Genomic DNA, 21130 nt, shown 5'->3' with positions numbered 1-21130 from the left:
GACGTAGGGTTTTACCTCCATCAAGAGGGCCCGAACCTGGGTAAAACATTGTGTCCCCTGCCTCCTGTTACCATCCGGCCTAGACGCATAGTTCGGGACCCCCTACCCGAGATCCGCCGGTTTTGACACCGACAACTCCCGCTGACAGCTCGGACCCACCAGCTATATCTTCGCACGCAAGGAAGTGCCTCCTTATTATGCACAAAAAAATGAATACTCCCCTTGCTAGCTGGGACCCACCATAGTGGGAGGCTGACTTGTGGGCCTACTAAGTTGACGCGGATGGCGGGCTTTGTCAACTTAGTCAACAAATGATTCTATCACTAGTGACCGTTGGATTGTTAACATCCAATGGTCATCCTGCTTCTTCAACCTCTGATTTTCTTGCTCCAGCCATCTAAACCACCACGTGCTATTGCCCCTCGTGGCCAGCTGTGCTGCCGCAGAGGCCTCACCACCCCCTACTACTCCCACCGCTGGCCAGGCCCTGCGCGACGGCAGCCTCACACCACAGCCGAACCAGTGAACCCTTGTACTCCTCTCCGCGTGGGCATCCACTACCGCGTCTTCCCCGGCTCTGCATCGTCCCCTTCCTAGGCCTCACCTACGCCCACCGCCCTGGTGCTCTTGGCACGGCGTGGTCAACGTGGCCAGGGAACGACTTCCATCGAAAGAGTATTGTACGTGAAGAGGCTGACAGATGGGTCCACAGCAGCAGCAAGGAAGTGCCTCCTTATTACGCGCAAAATAATTATTCCTCCACCTGACAGTAGAGACCCACCAGACAGGCCACCGTATTTCACGAAAAAACATTTCCCCCCTGACTGCTAGGACCCACCAGCTACATCTTCGCACGAAAGGAAGTTCCTGACAGTCAGGACCCACCTGGTCGAGGCGTACGTAGCATTGTCATTTTGGTCGCGAACATGTACGTACATATTGGTCGATCGGTCTGTTTGCAGGCTGCAGCGATGAACCGTGGCCGTGTAAGGAAGGGCATGTGTCGTAGTATAGGCGCGCACGTGTCATAATAGAGGCGCGCACATAGCATGTATACGTACGTATAGCGGCCAGGGTGCAAGAAAGTAAATACGACCACGTACGTACATACAGGCGGTGTCTCGATCACCTACTCGCGCATACGTACGGCCAGGGCTCGTGTACATGGTTGGGTCGGAAAGGGAGAAACTGCATCGTCGTCGTGTTCATCGGGAGGCAACGGAATGCATCGTGTTCATGGGGAGGCAATGGAATACGCCGTGTTCATCGGGAGCCAACCGTCTTGGACGGAACAACCGATGGAAACGAGGCCTGGCGTACTGCAGAACAGAGGAAACAGCCTTGTGTTTGACCAGCCACGGTCGAAACGGGATCCTATTCATCGGGAGGGGTCTAGCGTATCGCAAAACAAAGGAACAGACTTCTCTTGGACCTCCTACGGTCCAAACGGGGTCCTATTGATCGGGAGGGGTGTGGAGTACCGAAAAATGGAGGAAACAAACTTGTGGAGCGCTATGGTGAAACGGCTGTCATGTTCATCGGGAGGGGTGTGGCGTACCGCAAAACGGGACTCCACGGGACACTGTTCATCTCCACCGTCGACCTCCTCTAGCCTCCACGGGATACTGTTCATCCACCGTCGGCCTCCTCCAGCCTCCACCTGCGACTGTTCATCCACGGGCACCTGTTCATCCAACCTCCACCACTCCTCCACCACCTACTGGTCAACCAGTCCTCTCCATGGGGTTTTGTTCAACCACCCCTCCACGAGATACTGTTCATCCAGCCCTCCACCGACTACTGTTCAACTAGCCCTCCATGGGGTCCTGTTCATCCAGCCCTCCACGGGGTCCTGTTCATCCAGCCTTCCATGGGATCCTGTTCATCCACCCCCAACCAGCTCGATCGGTGTCTTGTTCATCCAGCGACAACGACTTCTACTACCACAGGGTCTTGTTCATCCAAACCCCCACCGGGAACTGTTCATCCAACCCCCCCCCCCCAACAACGCTCACTTTTCATCAAGGGAAGGAGGCAGCAGGGTTGGGATCGGCTTCAGTTAGCAGCAGTAGCGAAGAAATCGCTCGGTTGGGTTTAGTTAACAGCAAGGGATCAATCGCTCGGGTTCAGTAACTTAGCTAGTGCAATCGCTCGGGTTCAGTTAGAGCCCAACGCCTCGCTCGGGTTCAGTTAGAGTGCAACGCCTCACACACACGCGCGTACGTACGAGAGAAACGTGCATCTCTCGGCCCCCAACCACCCACCGTAACCGGGAACTCCCCCGATATTTTCCTCGCCCTCGCTTCTACCACGGTTTTTTCCGTCATGGATGGCCCAAAGAATGTCATGCAGCTGTGTCTCCGGCCCGCCCAGGACAAAAAGCCCATTTTCTGTCATGATTTTTTGTCATAGAAGTAGGAACCCGCCACATCTATGATGATACCGGGTTTTGTCACAATTATCGTCATAGAAGTGTCATAAGCATGATAGGAAAAAAATTCGTTCGACCCAAAATGTCACGGATGTGTCTTTTTTTGTAGTGTCACATGCAATCAAAATATGTGACATGATATGGCCATCATCATCTTGTTCCTTTGATCTCCATCTCCAAAGCACCGTCATGATCTCCATTGTCATCGGCTTGACACCTTGGTCTCCATCGAAGTGTCATGGTCGTCTCGCCAACTATTGCTTCTACAACTATCACTAACGCATAGTGATAAAGTAAAGCAATTACATGACGTTTGCATTCCATACAATAAAGTGACAACCATAAGGCTCCTGCCAGTTGCCGATAACTTCTACAAAACATGATCATCTCATACAATAACGTATATCACATCATGTCTTGACCATATCACATCACAACATGCCCTGCAAAAACAAGTTAGACGTCCTCTACTTTGTTGTTGCAAGTTTTACGTGGCTGCCATGGGCTTCTAGCAAGAGCCGTTCTTACCTACGCATCAAAACCACAACGGTGATTTATCAAGTTTGCTATTTAAACCTTCTTCAAGGACCGGCCGTAGTCAAATTTGATTCAACTAAGTTGGAGAAACAGACACCCGCTAGCCACCTTTGTGCAAAACTAGTTGCATGTCTGTCGGTGGAATCGGTCTCATGAACATGGTCACGTAAGGTTGGTCCGCGCCGCTTCATCCAACAATACCGCCGAGTCAAAATAAGACATTGGTGGTAAGCAATATGACGACCACCGCCCACAACTTGTTGTGTTCTAGTCGTGCATATCATTTATGCATAGACCTGGCTCAGATGCCACTGTTGGGAAATGTAGCATGCAATTTCAAAATTTTCCTATGCTCACGCAAGATCTATCTAGGAGATGCATAGCAACGAGAGGGGGAGAGTGTGTCCACGTACCCTCGTAGACCGAAAGCGTAAGCGTTTGACAATGCGGTTGATGTAGTCGAACTTCTCGTTCTGACCAATCAAGCACCGAATGTACGACACCTCCGAGTTCTGCACACATTCAGCTCGATGACGTCCCTCGAACTCTTGATACAGCAAAGTGTCGAGGGAGAGTTTCGTCAGCACGATGGCATGATGACGGTGATGGTAAAGTGATCCGTGCAGGGCTTCGCCTAAGCACTACGACAATATGACCGGAGGCGTAAACTATGGAGGGGGGCGCCGCACACGGCTAGGAATCAATGTTCGTGTTCTAGCGGTGCCCCCCATCATATATATATAGGTTGGAGGGGAGGAGAGGCAGCCAAGGGGGCGCCCCAAGTAGGAGGAATCCTACTTGGGCGGCTCCCAGTTCGGCCTCCCCCCTTCCATATTCATCCGGAGGGGGGAGGAAGGAGGAGGGAGGAGAGAAGGAAGGGGGAGGCCGAATCCCTCCCCTTCTTTTCTCTCTTCCCCTCTTTCCTTTCCCCTTATTTTGGCCTATATGGGGCGCACCAGCCCCCTAGGGGCTGGTCTGTCCCCTTCTTGGCCCATTAAGCCCATGTAGTTGCCGGGGGGGATGCCTGGAACCCCTTCCGGTGACCCGATATGTACCCGGTACCCCCAAAACACTTCTGGTGTCCGAATATCATTGTCCTATATATGAATCTTTACCTCTTGACCATTTTGAGAGTCCTTGTCATGTTCGTGATCCCATTTGGGACTCCGAACAACATTTGGTCACCAAATCACATAACTCATAAAGTACAAAATCCACATTGAACGTTAAGCGTGCGGACCCTCAAGGTTCGAGAACTATGTAGACATGACCGAGACACCTCTCCGGCCGATAACCAGCAGCGGAACCTGGATTCTCATATTGGTTCCTACATATTTTACGAAGATCTTTATCTGTCGTATCGCAATGACAACATATGTAATTCCCTTTGTCATCGATATGTTACTTGCCCGAGATTTGATTGTCGGTATCTTCATACCTAGTTCAACCTCATTACCAGCAAGTCTCTTTACTCGTTCTGTAATGCATCATCCCGCAACTAACTCATTAGTCACTTTGCTTGCAAGGCTTATTATGATGTGTATTACCGAGAGGGCCCAAAGATACCTCTCTGATACTCGGAGTGACAAATCCTAATCTCGATCTATGCCACCGAACAAACACCTTCGGAGATACCTGTAGAGCATCTTTATAATCACCTAGTTACGTTGTGATGTTTGATAGCACACAAGGTATTCCTCCGGTATCCCGGAGTTGCATAATCTCATAGTCAAAGAAATATGTATATGACATGAAGAAAGCTATAGCAATAAAATTGAACGGTCAATATGCTAAGCTAACAAATGGGTCATGTCCATCACATCATTCTCCTAGTGATGTGATCCCATTCATCAAATTACAACACATGTCTATGGTTAGGAAACTTAACCATCTTTGATTAACGAGCTGGTCTAGTAGAGGCTTACTAGGGACACGGTGTTTTGTCTATGTATTCACACATGTATCAAGTTTCCGGTTAATACAATTCTAGCATGAATAATAAACATTTATCATGATATAAGGGAATATAAAAGAACAACTTTAGTATTGCCTCTAGGGCATATTTCCTTCAGACGCTCTGCTTGGAACTGCCAACTGACAGCTCCACCATTCAATATAAATACGTATCCGGTTTGCGACTTAGAGTCATCTAGATTAGTGTCAAAACTAGCATCGACGTAACCATTTACGAAAAGCTCTTTGTCACCTCCATAAACGAGAAACATATCCTTAGTCCTTTTCAGGTACTTTAGGATGTTCTTGACCGTTGTCCAGTGATCCACTCCTGGATTACTTTGGTACCTTCCTGCCAGACTTATAGTAAGGCACACGTCAGGTCTGGTACACAACATACATACATGATAGATCCTATGGCCGATGCACATGGAATTAATTTCATTTTCTCTCTATCTTCTACAGTGGTCGGGCCTTGAGTCTGACTCAATTTCACACCCTATAACACAGGCAAGAAACCTTTCTTTGACTGATCCATTTTGAACCTTTTTCAAAACTTTGTCAGGGTATGTGCTTTGTGAAAGTCCTATTAAGCGTCTTGATCTATCTCTATGGATCTTGATGCCCAATATATAAGCAGCTTCATCGAGGTCTTTCATTGAAAAACTCTTATTCAAGTATCCTTTTATGCAATCCAGAAATTCTACATCATTTCCAATCAACAATATGTCATCCACATATAATATTAGAAAAGCTACAGAGCTCCCACTCACTTTCTTGTAAATATAGGCTTCTCCAAAAGTCTGTATAAAACCATATGCTTTGATCACCTCATCAAAGCATATATTCCAACTCCGAGATGCTTGCACCAGTCCATAGATGGATCGTTGGAGCTTGCACACTTTGTTAGCACATTTAGGACCGACAAAACCTTCTGGTTGCATCATACAACTCTTCTTTAAGAAATCCATTAAGGAATGCAGTTTTGACGTCCATTTGCCAAATTTCATAATCATAAAATGCGGCAATTGCTAACATGATTCAGAAAGACTTAAGCATCACTACGGGTGAGAAAGTCTCATCGCAGTCAACTCCTTGAACATGTCGACAACCTTTTGCGACAAGTCGAGCTTTGTAGACAGTAACATTACCATCAGCGCCAGTCTTCTTCTTGAAGATCCATTTATTCTCTATGGCTCGCCGATCATCGGGCAAGTCAACTAAAGTCCACACTTTGTTCTCATACATGGATCCTATCTCAGATTTCATGGCCTCAAGCCATTTATCGGAATCTGGGCTCATCATAGCTTCTTCATAGTTCATAGGCTCGTCATGGTCTAGTAACATGACCTCCAGAACAGGATTACGGTACTACTCTGGTGCGGAACGTGCTCTGATTGACCTACGAGGTTCGGTAGTAACTTGATATGAAGTTTCATGATCATTATCACTAGCTTCCTCTCTAGTTGGTGTAGGCATCACATGAACGTTTTTATGTGATGAGCTACTTTCCAATTCGAGAGAAGGTACAATTACCTCATCAAGTTCTACTTTCCTCTCACTCACTTCTTTCGAGAGAAACTCCTTCTCTAGAAAGGATCCATTCTTAGCAACAAAGGTCTTGCCTTTGGATCTGTGGTAGAAGGTGTACCCAACAGTTTCTTTTGGGTATCCTATGAAGATGCACTTCTCCGATTTTGGTTCGAGCTTATCAGGCTGAAGCTTTTTCACATAAGCATCGCAACCCCAAACATTAAGAAACGACAGCTTAGGTTTCTTGCCAAACAACTGTTCATACGGTGTCATCTCAAGGGATTTAGACAGTGCCCTATTTAATGTGAATGTAGATGTCTCTAATGCATAACCCTAAAATGATAGTGGTAAATTGGTAAGAGACATCATAGATCACACCATATCTAATAAAGTATGGTTACGACGTTCGGACACACCATTACGCTATGGTGTTCCAGGTGGCATGAGTTATGAAACTATTCCACATTGTTTTAAATGAAGGCCAAAATCGTAACTCAAATATTCGCCTCCACGATCAGATCGTAGAAACTTTATTTTCTTGTTACGATGATTCTCCACTTCACTCTGAAATTCTTTGAACTTTTCAAATGTTTCAGACTTGTGTTTCATCAAGTAGATATACCCATATCTGCTCAAATCATCTGTGAAGGTCAGAAAATAACGATACCCGCTGCGAGCTTCAACACTCATCGGACCGCATACATTGGTATGTATTATTTCCAATAAGTCATTAGCTCGCTCCATTGTTCCGGAGAACGGAGTTTTAGTCATCTTGCCCATGAGGCATGGTTCGCAAGTATCAAATGATTCATAATCAAGTGATTCCAAAAGTCCATCTGAATGGAGTTTCTTCATGCGTTTTACACCAATATGACCTAAATGGCAGTGCCACAAATAAGTTGCACTATCATTATCAACTTTGCATCTTTTGGCATTAATATTATGAATATATGTATCACCACAATCGAGATTCAACAAAATAGACCACTCTTTAAGGGTGCATGACCATAAAAGATATTACTCATATAAATAGAACAACCATTATTCTCTGATTTAAATGAATAACCGTCTCGCATCAAACAAGATCCAGATATAATGTTAATGATCAACGTTGGCACCAAATAACAATTATTCTGGTCTAAAACTAATCCCGAAGGTAGATGTAGAGGTATCGTGCCGACGGCGATCACATCGACCTTGGAACCATTCCCGACGCGCATCGTCACCTTGTCCTTAGCCAATCTTCTTTTAATCCGTAGCCCTTGTTTCGAGTTAGTAAGGTACGCATCAATAACATGTATATCAAATATACCTTTGTTCACTTTGCCATCCTTCTTATCCGCCAAATACTTGGGGTAGTTCTGCTTCCAGTGACCAGTCCCTTTGCAGTAGAAGCACTCAGTTTCAGGCTTAGGTCCAAATTTGGGCTTCTTACCGGGAGTGGCAACTTGCTTGCCATTCTTCTTGAAGTTCCCCTTCTTTCCCTTGCCCTTTTTCTTGAAACTAGTAGTCTTGTTAACCATCAACACTTGGTGCTCCTTCTTGATTTCTACCTCCGCGACTTTGAGCATTGCGAAGAGCTCGGGAATTGTCTTATCCACCCCTTGCATATTATAGTTCATCACGAACCCTTTGTAGCTTGGTGGCAGTGATTGAAGAACTCTGTCAATAACAATATCATCTGGAAAATTAACTCCCAGCTGAGTCAAATGGTTATGATACCCAGACATTTTGAGTATGTGTTCACCCACAGAACTGTTCTCCTCGATCTTGCAGCTATAGAACTTGTTGGAGGCTTCATATCTCGCAACTCGGGCATTTGCTTGAAATATTAACTTCAATTCCTGGAACATCTCATATGGTCCATGACGTTCAAAACGTCTTTGAAGTCCGATTCTAAGTTGTAGAGCATGGCACACTGAACTATCAAGTAGTCATCAGATCGAGCGTGCCAGACGTTCATAACATCAACATTTGCTCCTGCAGCAGGCCTTTCACCTAGCGGTGCATCAAGGACATAATTCTTCTGTGCAGCAATGAGGATAATCCTCAAGTTATGGACCCAGTCCGTGTAGTTGCTACCTTCATCTTTCAACTTAGCTTTCTCTAGGAACGCATTAAAATCCAAGGGAACGGTAGGATGGGCCATTGATCTACAACATAGATATGCAAAAACTATCAGGAGTAAGTTCATGATAAATTAAGTTCAATTAATCATATTACTTAAGAACTCCCACTTAGATAGACATCCCTCAAGTCATCTAAATGATATGTGGTCCAAATCAACTAAACCATGTCCGATCATCACATGAGATGCAGTAGTCTTCAATGGTGAACATCTCTATGTTTATCATATCTACTATATGATTCACGTTCGACCTTTCGGTTTCCAGTGTTTCGAGGCCATGTCTGTACATGCCAGGCTCGTCAAGTTTAACCTGAGTATTCCACATGTGCAAAACTGTCTTGCACCCGCTGTATGTGAACGTAGAGTCTATCACACCCGATCATCACGTGGTGTCTCAACACGACGAACTTTTGCAACGGTGCATACTCAGGGAGAACACTTATACCTTGAAATTTTAGTTAAGGGATCATCTTATAATGCTACCACCGTACTAAGCAAAATAAGATGCATGAAAGATAAACATCACATGCAATCAAAATATGTGACATGATATGGCCATCATCATCTTGTGCTTTTGATCTCCATCTCCCAAGCATCGTCATGATCTCCATCGTCACCGGCTCGACACCTTGATCTCCATCGTAGCATTGTGGTTGTCTCGCCAACTATTGCTTCTACAACTATCGCTAACGCATAGTGATAAAGTAAAGCAATTACATGGCGTTTGCATTTCATACAATAAAGCGACAACCATAAGGCTCCTGCCAGTTGTCGATAACTTTTACAAAACATGATCATCTCATACAAAAACATATATCACATCATGGCTTGACCATATCACATCACAACATGCCTTGCAAAAACAAGTTAGACATCCTCTACTTTGTTGTTGCAAGTTTTACGTGGCTACTACGGGCTTCTAGCAAAAACCGTTCTTACCTACGCATCAAAACCACAATGGTGATTTATCAAGTTTGCCGTTTGACCTTCTACAAGGACAGGCCGCGGTCAAATTTGATTCAACTAAAGTTGGAGAAACTGACACCCGCCAACCACCTTTATGCAAAACTAGTTGCATGTCTGTCGATGGAACTGGTCTCATGAACGTGGTCATGTAAGGTTGGTCCGGGCCTCTTCATCCAACAATACTGCCGAATCAAAATAAGACATTGGTGGTAAGCAGTATGACGATCACCGCCCACAACTCTTTGTGTTCTACTCATGCATATCATCTACGCATAGACCTGGCTCGGATGCCACTGTTGGAAAACGTAGCATGTAATTTCAAAAATCTTCCTACGCTCACGCAAGATCTATCTAGTAGATGCATAGCAACGAGAGGGGGAGAGTGTGTCTACGTACCCTCGTAGACCGAAAGCGGAAGTGTTTGACAACGCGGTTGATGTAGTCGAACTTCTTCTCGTTCCGACTGATCAAGCACCGAACATACGTCACCTTCGAGTTCTGCACACGTTCAGCTCGATGACGTCCCTCGAACTCTTGATCCAGCAAAGTATCAAGGAAGAATATGAGTTCCGTCAGCATGATGACGTGGTGACGGTGATGGTGAAGTAATCCGCGCAGGGCTTCGCCTAAGCACTATGAAGATATGACCGAAGGCGTAAACTGTGGAGGGGGCGCCACACATGGCTAACATTCGTTGGTGTGTGTTCTAGGCGCCCCCTCCCCGCGTATATATAGGTGGGAGGGGAGCAGCCTTGGGGCGCCCAAGTAGGAGGAATCCTACTTGGGGGCCTAGTCCATATTTCCGGAGAGGGGAAAGGAAGAGAGGGGAGAGGAAAGGAAGGCGGAGGCCGACTCCCCCATTTCCTTCTCCCACTTGGATGGCGACCTAGGAGGGGTGGGCTGGTGTTCCCCTTCCCCTTTGGCCCATGTGGCCCATTAACCTCCCGGGGGTTCCGGTAACCCCTCCGGTAGTCCGATAAATACTCGATACACTTCGAAACATTTCCGGTGTACGAATACTATCATCCTATATATCAATATTTACCTTTCGACCATTTCAAGACTCCTCGTCATGTCCGTGACTCATCCGGGACTCCGAACAACATTCGTTCACCAAATTACATAACTCATATAATACTAAATCGTCATCGAATGTTAAGCGTGCGGACCCTACGGGTTCGAGAACTATGTAGACATGACGACATCTCGCAACTAACTCATTAGTCACTTTGCTTGCAAGGCTTCTTATGATATGTATTACCGAGAGGGCCCAGAGATACCTCTCCGATACTCTGAGTGACAAATCCTAATCTCGATCTATGCCAACCCAATAAACACCTTCGGAGATGCCTATAGAGCAACTTTATAATCACCCAGTTACGTTGTGACGTTTGATAGCACACAAGGTATTCCTCCGATATCCGGGAGTTGCATAATTTCATAGTCAAATGAATATGTATATGACATAAAGAAAGCAATAGCAATAAAACTGAACGATCAATATGCTAAGCTAACGGATGGGTCATGTCATCACATCATTCTCCTAATGACGTGATCCTATTCATCAAATGACAACACATGTCTATGGTTAGAAACTTAACCATTTTTAATTAACGAGCTAGTTTAGTAGAGGCTTACTAGGGACACGGTGTTTTATCTATGTATCCACACATGTATCAAGTTTCCGGTTAATACAATTCTAGCATGAATAATAAATATTTATTATGAATAAGAAAATATAAAATAACAACTTTATTACTGTCTCTAAGGCATATATCCTTTAAGAAGATTGATCCTTTATTTATGGAGAGAGAGAGAGGAAACAAAAAGGATGCTGGTGGCAGGACGATTGGGCTTCTATTTGTGGTTGGGCACCATTGAGCTTCAGTGGTAATTTAAGACTGGAAACAGAGCAACCACATGCAAGTCTAGATGCTAATAAAATTAGTTAAATGAAAAAATAATTGATGACGTGGCAAGTTGTTGAGGTGGATAGACCGCATGTAAGATAAAAATAGGATAATGTGAATGAACTATTTAGGTGTTATATAGATTCTGGAAAAATAGAACTGAACCGAGTCAAACCAGGTAACGCTGTACTACCATACACACACTGCCATGTAGGCCTGCCTCGAGCAGGCCGCCAGTGATACTGACACCGGGCCCCATGTATGCGGTATGCCGCCGCTGAACCCAGCCCTCCGTTTCCGGGGACACGAGTGCCTTTAGGCTGGTCATAGTGGGAGTAACATAGGTAGTAACATAGATGCCACATAAGCAAAAATGATGATGTGGCAAGTAGTTAATGAGGAGAGAGGCAAATAGAGTAACATAATATGTTACCATCACATAGCGGTTTCCAATGCATAATGAGTCTACAAAGTAATAAATGAAGGCAACTATGTTACCACACCTATGACACTACCCACTATGAAGATAGTAACATAGACTAGTAACATATGTATGTTACTAGTCTAAGTTACTCCCCACTATGACCAGCCTCGCCTTTTCTTTTGGCAGCCGCGTGGTCTCCCCCGGGCCGTACATCGCATCTCATCGCCACATCTCGCACCAGTAGACTACCCAGCAGCAAAAATCCAAACGGAGACCGCCGCCGCGACGAAACCCTAAGCCCCCGTGCGGCCGGCGACCGCCGGAGATGGAAGACCTTCCGCCGGCCCCGCGCCGGCCGCTCTTCGACCTCAACGTCGCCATGGAGGATTTCGAGGAGGAGGAGCCCCAGGAGGTGGAGGAGGTCGTCGAGGTGGAGGAAGTAGTTGAGGAGGAGGATGAGGAGGAAGAGGAACAGGCTCCCAAGGAGATGATCATGGGGGAGGAGACGGCGGTGGCGCCGGCCGAGGAAGAAGACGCTATTGTGGAGAAGGAGGTCGTGGAGGAGGTGGGGGTGTCTGGGGAAGGAGGGGAGAACGAGGGGAGGAGGAAGAAGAGGAAGGAGTACGAGGTGTTCGTGTTTGGGCTGCCGCGGGGAGCCATGGAGGATGACGTCGCGGCAGCGCTCACCGAGGCCGGCGAGGTCGAGGAGGTGCGGCTCGTCCGGGATCCGGTGGAGCCGCAGCTTAACAAGGGCTTTGCCTTTGTACGCTTCGCCGAGGTTTGGCAGGCGAGGTGGGCTGCCAACGACCTCCGCACGGCCATGGTATTCTTTACAGCTACTGCATCCACTAGATTCTCTTCCCTAGCTCTGTAGTGTGAATTGCTGGAAAGTGGTCGGGTTGGGGAAAACACTGAACGAACTGGTCCTAAGTTAATGGCCTCTGGCCTTTGCGCAACATCTGAAGCATTGCCTTATTGGTTTCGATGAGAATTTGCTACGTACTAGGAACAAAGTGGTTGGAAAAAGGTTGAATTTTTAGTAAGGGAACTGTTGTACGGTCTCGCGCTTTATAGGGCTTAAGGTACTGTAGATAGATAAATAAGGGAAATCGAACAAGCTGGGTTCAATTCAAACTACTACCTTTGAGTTATTAGTTTATAATTGTTTGGCTGGCTCATTTTGTGCTAGAGATGTAGAAGGATATGGTGCCAGGAAGGTTTAGTTTAGAACTACTCCCTCTGTCCCATAATATAAGAGCGTTTTTTACACTAGTGTAGTGCGTTTTTGACACTAGTGTAGTGTCAAAAATGCTCTTATATTATGGGATGGAGGGAGTAGTACGTTGTAGTGCTAACGGCATATACGGTTAATCATTTCCTTTGCTAAAAGACTGGGCAGTAGTTCCTGCTGGCCCCAGCATATTTATTACAACAACAACAAAGCCTTTCAGTCCCAAACAAGTTGGGTTAAGCTAGAGTTAAAACCCATAAGATATCAAAACCAAGTCATGGCTATGGCATGTGGATAGCTAACTTCCATGCACCCCTGTCCATGGCTAAATCTTGGTGATATTATAGTCCTTCAGATCTCTCTTTAGGGACTCCTCCCATGTCAAGTTTGGTCTACTATGACGTCTCTTGCCATTATCAACACATTTTAACCGCCCGCTATGCATAGGCCTTTTTGGAGATCTACGTTGTATATGCCCAAACCATCTCAGACAATGTTGGACAAGCTTCTCTTCAATCGGTGCCACCCCAACTCTATCACATACTCCCTCCGTCCTTTAAAGAGTGTACTTCCAACTTTCTTGGAAAGTCAAACTTTTTTATATTTGACTGTGTTTATATAATAATACATCAACATTTATGCCATCAAATTAGTAGCATTAGATTCGTGATAAAATATACTTTCATCATATACCTATTTGATTTCACAAACATTGATATATTTTTGCACAAACTCGGTCAAACTTTGAGATAGTTTGACCCTCCAATAAAGTTGGAAGTACACTCTTTAAAGGACGGAGGGAGTACTCCCTCCGTTCCTAAATATTTGTCTTTTTAGAGATCTCAAATGGTTACCACATACGGATGTATATAGACATATTTTAGAGTATAGATTCACTCATTTTGCTCCGCATGTAGTCACTTGTTGAAATCTCTAGAAAGACAAATATTTAGGAACGGAGGGAGTATATACCCACGGACATATAAAAATTGGTGGAATTAGGTCTAAAGAAGCAAGGTGGGACTATCTAATCTGTTTACAAACTTGTTTTATAAACATAAGCTGAATCTGCGAAACTTGGCCCCAAAAAACCAGTATCGCAGCGTCGTATGAAAATATGAAGGCCCATGTGAAGGCACAGCTGAATGACGGACGGCATGCGCAATCGAGTGAAGACTCCAACCCATGCATTGCATTAAGAGCACCCACAGTGTAGTGTTTTTGCTGCCTCTAAGCCTTCTCTCTCCTGTTAGAGGCAGCCTCCATACATTGCAGGCCCCAGCCTCTAGTCCAAAATCGTTAGCATCGCCTCGTAGGTCGTAGCATGGAGGCAGCCTCTAATGAATAAAGAAATTGAGAACCCCATATGTCAGTTCCAGGGAGCGGCTGTAGGAGAATAAAATATGTTGAGATTTGAGAAACTTGTTTTCTAAATCTGGTCCATCTAAAAGGTGACCGCAGCCTCTATACACTAAGTGCTTTTCTCTGACTAGCAATGTGCCCGTGCGTTGCAACGGATCCAAAGTAGAATAATACTTGTTCACAAACTTGAAAGAAAACACTCTAGTTTTGATGTACATATATCACAAAAAAATATTATGTTTCACTCAAAATATATTCCTCCGGCTGTTTTGATGAGGTGAAGGAGGGATATGGTTGGTTTCAAGATACTAAGGGGTTTTCTGCAAATTAGAGCAGAGAAGTGGCCTATTGTTGCAAAAAGGAAATTACCTCACAGTCGGTGTGGATGTCCTAATTCCGCTCAAGAAAAACACATTGCATTAATTTTTTAGCACCTGACGTGTGCAAAGCCAACTGGGGGCACAATATATACATATATAAAATATACAACGTGTACTTTCATAACAGCTAGGTTGTCCAGTTGGTTACAGATGTTTGATTAATGTGCGCGGTTGTGAGTTCGACTCCAACCCGCGCATTGCATTAATTCTTTAGCACCTGACACATGCGAAACTAACTGGGCTTTTGAAGCAGTGCACTGCACAAACTCGGCCCATCAAGACGTTCGAATCGTTTTCTTCCTGCCACTCAGTACCGCAGGTTGATTATACGAACATTTTTTCTGGATTGCAGGGTCGATTTCTAGAAAGCTTAGAGACTTTTCTGCAAAATGTCATGACCTTTCACAACAGCTAGGTCGTCCAGTTGGTTACCGATGTTTGATTGATGTGCGGTTGTGAGTTCGACTCCAACCCATGCATTGCAGTATTTTTTTAATTTTTTAGCACCTGACACATGCGGAGCTAACTGGGCTTCCGAAGCAGTGCAGGTGCACAAACTTGGCCCGTCAAGATGTTCGAATCGTTTTCTTCCTACGACTCAGTACCGCAGGTTGATTATACAAACAGTTTTTCTGGATTGCAGGGTTGATTTCTAGAAAGCTTAGAGACTTTTCCGCAAAACGTCATGACGGACTGGACCAAGAATATCACCTCCCTTTATTAGTAGCTAAAATAGATATAGATTCAAGACAGGACTAAGATTTCTTTCCATATGTGATTTTGTTTCCAAATTAGGAGTCTTAAGTTAGGTAGATCTATATAAGAGCAGGATTGTAATATATGAAGATGAGAAATATTCTCTTCCCATAACCTATGCCTTCCTAATCCCACAAAACATGCTATCTAGCTATCTTGAGTGCTAGAGTGTCCGTGTTATGAGTTAAAGTCCACAACATTTCGGTCGTAGAGCTGATCCACCATGACATGAGATGAAAAGCATCACAAGTGATAACCTCATGGCATCCATCCTTGAACTGCAAACATCTACCATGGTCTTTGTTGTCGAGAAGATGTCACGAAGGATACTCCTCCGCGGCACGATTGAGCGGATATAGAAAGTGCTTGATCAAATCTTGTCTTTGATCTGTACGTAGTGGTGGAGACAACTGAAGTTTTACCAGTGAGATCAAAGGGCCTGGCCTTCATTAAATATGGTTCAGACAATGATGTTGCATGATCGACAGAAACTGTTGTCAACATGGTTTCAACTTTCAAGTTACTACCCTTGTCGTCCAATATATCAGGAGCAACAAAAAATAGGCCGCAACAGAGACATGGTAAATTGCGTGTCAGCGGAAGCACAAGGAAAAGTATTGGTAGAGGAACGAGAAACCACAACAGGAAGTCATTGGTTTGGTGCAGTCTAGCACAGAATTTATGGTGGTTGGCAGCACATAAAGTGTTACCCTCTGTCCCCTTTTACATGGCGCCCTCGTTTTGCATGATTTAACTTTGACCATGAACTTGTTTAATAACATGTGTCGTATGTCATAAAAATGATACCATGTTCAAATGCGAATCTGGTGATACAATTTTTGTGAAATACAACCCGTGTTTAGTTGGTCAAACTAATGGTCAAACTTCATTCTTGGAATGCGCATGTGCCATGTATTGAGGGGATGGAGGGAGTACTTCCTTGGATAAACCCATGTGCATGACAAACAATTGAGCCAGGGGTTGCCAAGTCAGAGACTCAATTAGTTATTGTAATTAGTATGAAAGTGCATGTGTATGTGAATGTGTGCATACATCTGATAGGTTATTTGGAGCGGGCATGTGCAAGGATCAGGAACTTGTGTGGTTTGATTATCTGCATCGTGCTGGAGCCAGGACATGTGTTCCATAGGGGTGCGATGGGAGTCTGTAGCGCGATGAGGTCTCAAGCTAGCGTAGTAGTGAGAGAAATTACTAGGAGGAAAGAAGATACAATGAAAGTACATTAGGGAATGCTGCCATGCAATGTGTCAGAAGGGCTCTTACACGCTTGAGTCAGGAATGCAAGGAGTAAATGTCAGGAAGGCTCCAAAATTTTAGTGTTAAGTGGAGCCAGAGTGGCAACATCCCCATCCATTTGGGGCTTAATTGGTGTGTTTGGTTCACCACCCCACACTATCAGTACAATCTACTGATGGACAAGGACCATCTGTAACCCCATAACAAAATATGGTTCGCAATGACTGCTAGTCAGTGGGGTGGTGGCGGGTGAAGTACTGCATTCTCAGACGGCAGCAGCTAGCAGGCTTCGTAATTCAGGAGAATCAGGAAGTAGAGTCTGCAGTTAATGGCATTTAGTATGTTACAGTCAAAGTCAATTTATAGTGGTGTAGTTAGAACGTACTCCCTCCGTTCACAAATATAAGATGTTTCGGATAGTTCATTATGGATCACATACAGACCGAAATGAGTGAACAAACACACTAAAACATGTCTATATACATCCGATTCACAAAAAAGTTAGAACATCCTATATTTGTGAACAGAGGGAGTATTATATACACGTTGGTTTCCAAGTTAAGTCCATGTCTTTGGGGTCAAAATTGGGTAGCTCTATGTAAGAGCGGGCATTTAAAGCAAAAATCTTTGGGCAGAAGCAAGAACCAATATATTCTCTTCTCCTTCCCTATGTCTTCCTAAGCCCTTGCAGATGGCATAACTGGCTATCTTCAGTACCGTAGTTATCCCTCTCCGCTCATGTATCAACGATTACAACTGGTAGTACTCAACATTCTTTTAGTTAGTATAATTTGATATGATCTCTTGTATGTCAGTATGTTTACATCTGTTAGATTATGTACTGCTGCTACCATTTAAAAGTTTAAGCATTTAGATGGGTAGTCTCGATTAGATTTTCTTTGATAGTAAAGCAATTGCATTTGCCATGCTGATTGTACTTTGTGATACTTTATTCAATATACTTGAAATTCTTGGACATGTTTGGTATTGACAATGAATGCTCACATCCATGTGTGTTCAATGAATGATACTTTTTAACTAGCCAATAGGACAGCACATATATATAACACCTCATTATGGTTTTCAGATCAAGGGAAAAGCTTGTGGAATATGCAAGAACAATGATAATGAGACCCTTCATCTTCGGAACATTTGCTTCGATTGGTCAAAAGATGATGTATGCTGTCTTACTTATTTGATACTCGCATTTTTTGCAAGCACCTTGCTATTTTGAGTAATGGTTGATCTCTTGCAGTTAGCAGAGAAGCTGAAAACCTTTGAGTTAGAAAACCTTGAAGATATCAATTTAATTGAGCACCCGGATAGAAAGGGAAGAAATAGAGGCTATGCGTTTCTTGACTTCAGCTCACATGTGGATGCTGTTGCTGGATTTCTTAAACTACAGAAAAGAGATCTGTTTCTTGGTACTGATGTTAGAGCACAAATATCATTTTCAAACACCATTTCACAAGATGATAAGGTTATGGAGAAGGTAAATCCACAAACGAAGTAGCTTTATCTTCTATTTGCTTCTGTAACTAGAGGTATTGCATGATCATGCCTTTTCCATTTAACATCTCTTATTATCATTATGAAATGTAGGTAAAATCTGTTTTCTTGGATGGCTTACCGCCTCATTGGGACGAAGACGACGTGAGGGAAAAGTTTGGAAAGTTTGGTGAAATTGATAATATACAACTTGCTAGAAATATGTTTACAGCAAAACGTAAAGATTTTGGTTTCATCAGCTTTACTACAAGACAAGCGGCATTAGATTGCATTGATATGGTCAATAAAGGTCGCTTTGGTGAAGGTAGTGGAAAGGTAATCCCTTTACGGTCTTTATTGTTGTGTGACTTCTACCTTTGGTTTATTTGCTTGAGCTATGGTTAGTTACTACTTACTACTTCCATACTTTCAGATCCGCATGAAGGCTACTCTACAAAGACCAAAGCCTACTTTCAAAAAGCCTTCATGGCAAGGGGATAATCACATGTTGGGCGTCAGGAGAGGATTTATTGGCAAAAATTATGGTGACAGAGAGCCCCACCCTAACAGATTCAGGCATTTAGGTCCTGAAAGACGTCCTTATTCAAATCATAGCAACTACCCAGGGAGCAGAATTCGGGGAGGTTATGTTGGTAGGTTGCCTCCCATGGCGGTTGATGATGGAGAAAGACCTGTTTCAGTGCGAGAATACAGGTCTTACTACAGAAGAGATTCTACAGTACCTGGTTGGTTTCTTTTGAAAAATGTGTGTTCCTCTTTTCTTTTTTCCACGAGGTTACTGAAAGGGTTATTTTTAATGCTTGGTTGTAGACCCCCGCCATAAATATGGAAGGACACACCCGGGGAGCAGAATCCGGGAAGGTTATGTTGAGAGTCGATATGATAATAAATATCCAAAACATAAGCATGCAGCATATGAAGCATCAACCATGCAAGGAGATGAATACAGCAGGAGTAAATATAGACATTCATACTTGGAGAGGGCACATGATGAATCTTGCCCAGAATGCATTAGAGGTGATCATAACTCAAGTGCTTATCAGAGTGGGCATTACTCCAGCGCTGGCAAGGCTGGTCATCACTACCAGTGTGAGAATGTTGATGAATTTGCTGCAACCAGTGGTGGATCGGAGAAAGACTACTATAATAAGACAGTAAGTGCATGGTTTCCAGTTTTTAGGTTTTATTTGCATCCTGATGTTAATTGTAGGCTGACTCTGTGTTGTTAGGAGCATGAGCTCACGGTGGCTTCAACTTCTCAAGTAGCACCTCAGCGCAAGGAACCCTACCGCGGGGTGGTACGTAGTGTTTAATGTTATGATTTACTTAAAAAAAGTCTTACATTTAGATGCAGATGGAGTACTTGGCTGCTTGCTGGTTGATGCTGACTATTGGAGCGCTTGTGTTTCCTAGGAACAAGAGTTATTGCCTTCAAGTCCTGCGATGTGTAACTGTAGCGAATGCTACAAGGTAGCGAACCACAAAAGCACATCCTGAGATGCTTGTCGTTCTGATTTTGTTTGATTCTGATATTTTTCGTTGTTGTCTAGGGGCAGAAGTCAGCAGCAGCCCCTTCAAGCTCTCAAAGCGAGATAACTAGTCATTCCAATCCTCAAGTTGCTGCTCCCCATCGCCGGATTGCTAAACCTTTTCATGACCAGCGGAGGTAAGGCTGTTTTGTGTACGCATTGGATTTTGCTCTCCCCACAAAGAGAAGGCTTGTGACGTGAAACTGTGCTTGGTGTTTCCAACAGCTTTGTTCCTGATGAGTATGATGAGGTAGAGTACACAGTCAGGGAGCGCAGAGGCCGATATTTATCTGCAAGAGACGGGAGGAAATACTCTAGGCAAGGACGATAGAGCTTCCCAAGGCTTTGTTATAGGATTTTATTTATTCATAGCGTTGAGTTACCTAACTAGCTACCCCAACCTTGTGCATTGCTCGAGTGCCTTTGATGCGGACTCATACATTCTGAGTTATGACATTATATGAAACAATTTTATATGCCAAGCGTTTCTGATCGGCCGACAGATCACACCACGCGTGCGTTGTCAATGCCCCTTGAGAAAGCGAACATGTGGTTGCGGGCCCCATGGGGAGGGTCGTGACAAATGTATGACACCGGCAAGGCAAGCTCGTCACGTCGACACCATGGTCATGTGCCACTCACCCACCCACCTTCTCGTCCCCCCCCTGTCTACTACTATAACCGAAGACCCGTCATGCTAAGACTCGGGCTTTGATCGATCGACCAACGCTAAGCATTGGCCTTTTTACACTCTTTTTTGGGCCTCTTAAAGTTGATACTCTCTATAATGCACACAACACCAATAGAGAACCAATGGTTTTGCTGCTGTTAACTTGTTTTGTCAATCCTGAAAGCTTATTACGCGGTAATTTTTTAGGACGCCTCGATTTTAACCATCTTTGCTGCGTGTTGTCATGTCTTGAGGTGTCAAGCTTCGGACTTTGGTGAACCTTCCATCCAAACCGAACCATTTAGGACCCTTCTTATCCTTGATCACACTAGCAAGATTTTCTTCTCGGGCTTGCCATTGCTACCTGTACGGCGGGAATCGACATATCTATACCTATATCTATACCTATACCTATACCTATACCCAGTGGCGGAGCTTGGGCTGAATTTGTGGAGGGGCAAATGGGCTGAAGGGGCAAAAAACATAACTTTGGGCTGATTTTAACTGGACATATGGGCTGAATACTAGAGGATATATGCTAGCTTTCTCATGGG

General features: G+C 44.4%; 1 protein-coding gene across 2 annotated transcripts; it reads left to right on the top strand.

Annotated features, from left to right (window-relative positions):
• Window positions 1-12070: 12070 nt before the first annotated feature.
• LOC119354375 (nucleolin-like) lies at window positions 12071-20408 on the top strand. Of its 2 annotated transcripts, none has more exons than XM_037621106.1 (10): window positions 12071-12705; window positions 17956-18045; window positions 18124-18360; window positions 18471-18692; window positions 18790-19102; window positions 19188-19531; window positions 19607-19675; window positions 19791-19847; window positions 19934-20043; window positions 20132-20408. In XM_037621106.1, exons 1-10 carry the CDS (start codon window positions 12208-12210, stop codon window positions 20235-20237), a joined length of 2046 nt encoding a protein of 681 aa, XP_037477003.1. In that variant the 5' UTR covers window positions 12071-12207; the 3' UTR covers window positions 20238-20408. The 2 variants fall into 2 exon arrangements, with proteins under 2 accessions (XP_037477003.1, XP_037477002.1); XM_037621105.1 differs by having other exon boundaries at window positions 19928-20043.
• Window positions 20409-21130: the final 722 nt, after the last annotated feature.

The sequence above is a fragment of the Triticum dicoccoides genome, chromosome 2A, assembly GCF_002162155.2.
Source record: "Triticum dicoccoides isolate Atlit2015 ecotype Zavitan chromosome 2A, WEW_v2.0, whole genome shotgun sequence".
NCBI lineage: Eukaryota > Viridiplantae > Streptophyta > Magnoliopsida > Poales > Poaceae > Triticum > Triticum dicoccoides.
Note: the sequence above shows the minus strand (reverse complement) of the source record. Positions and strands in the feature narration are given on the sequence as shown.

Coding starts and splice junctions, on each gene's coding strand:
- LOC119354375 (XM_037621105.1), top strand. CDS start 12,208: ATGGAAGACCTTCCGCCGGCCCCGCGCCGGCCGCTCTTCGACCTCAAC. Junction 18,046..18,123: donor TCGATTGGTCAAAAGATGAT/GTATGCTGTCTT, acceptor GATCTCTTGCAG/TTAGCAGAGAAGCTGAAAAC. Junction 19,676..19,790: donor AGGAACCCTACCGCGGGGTG/GTACGTAGTGTT, acceptor TGTGTTTCCTAG/GAACAAGAGTTATTGCCTTC.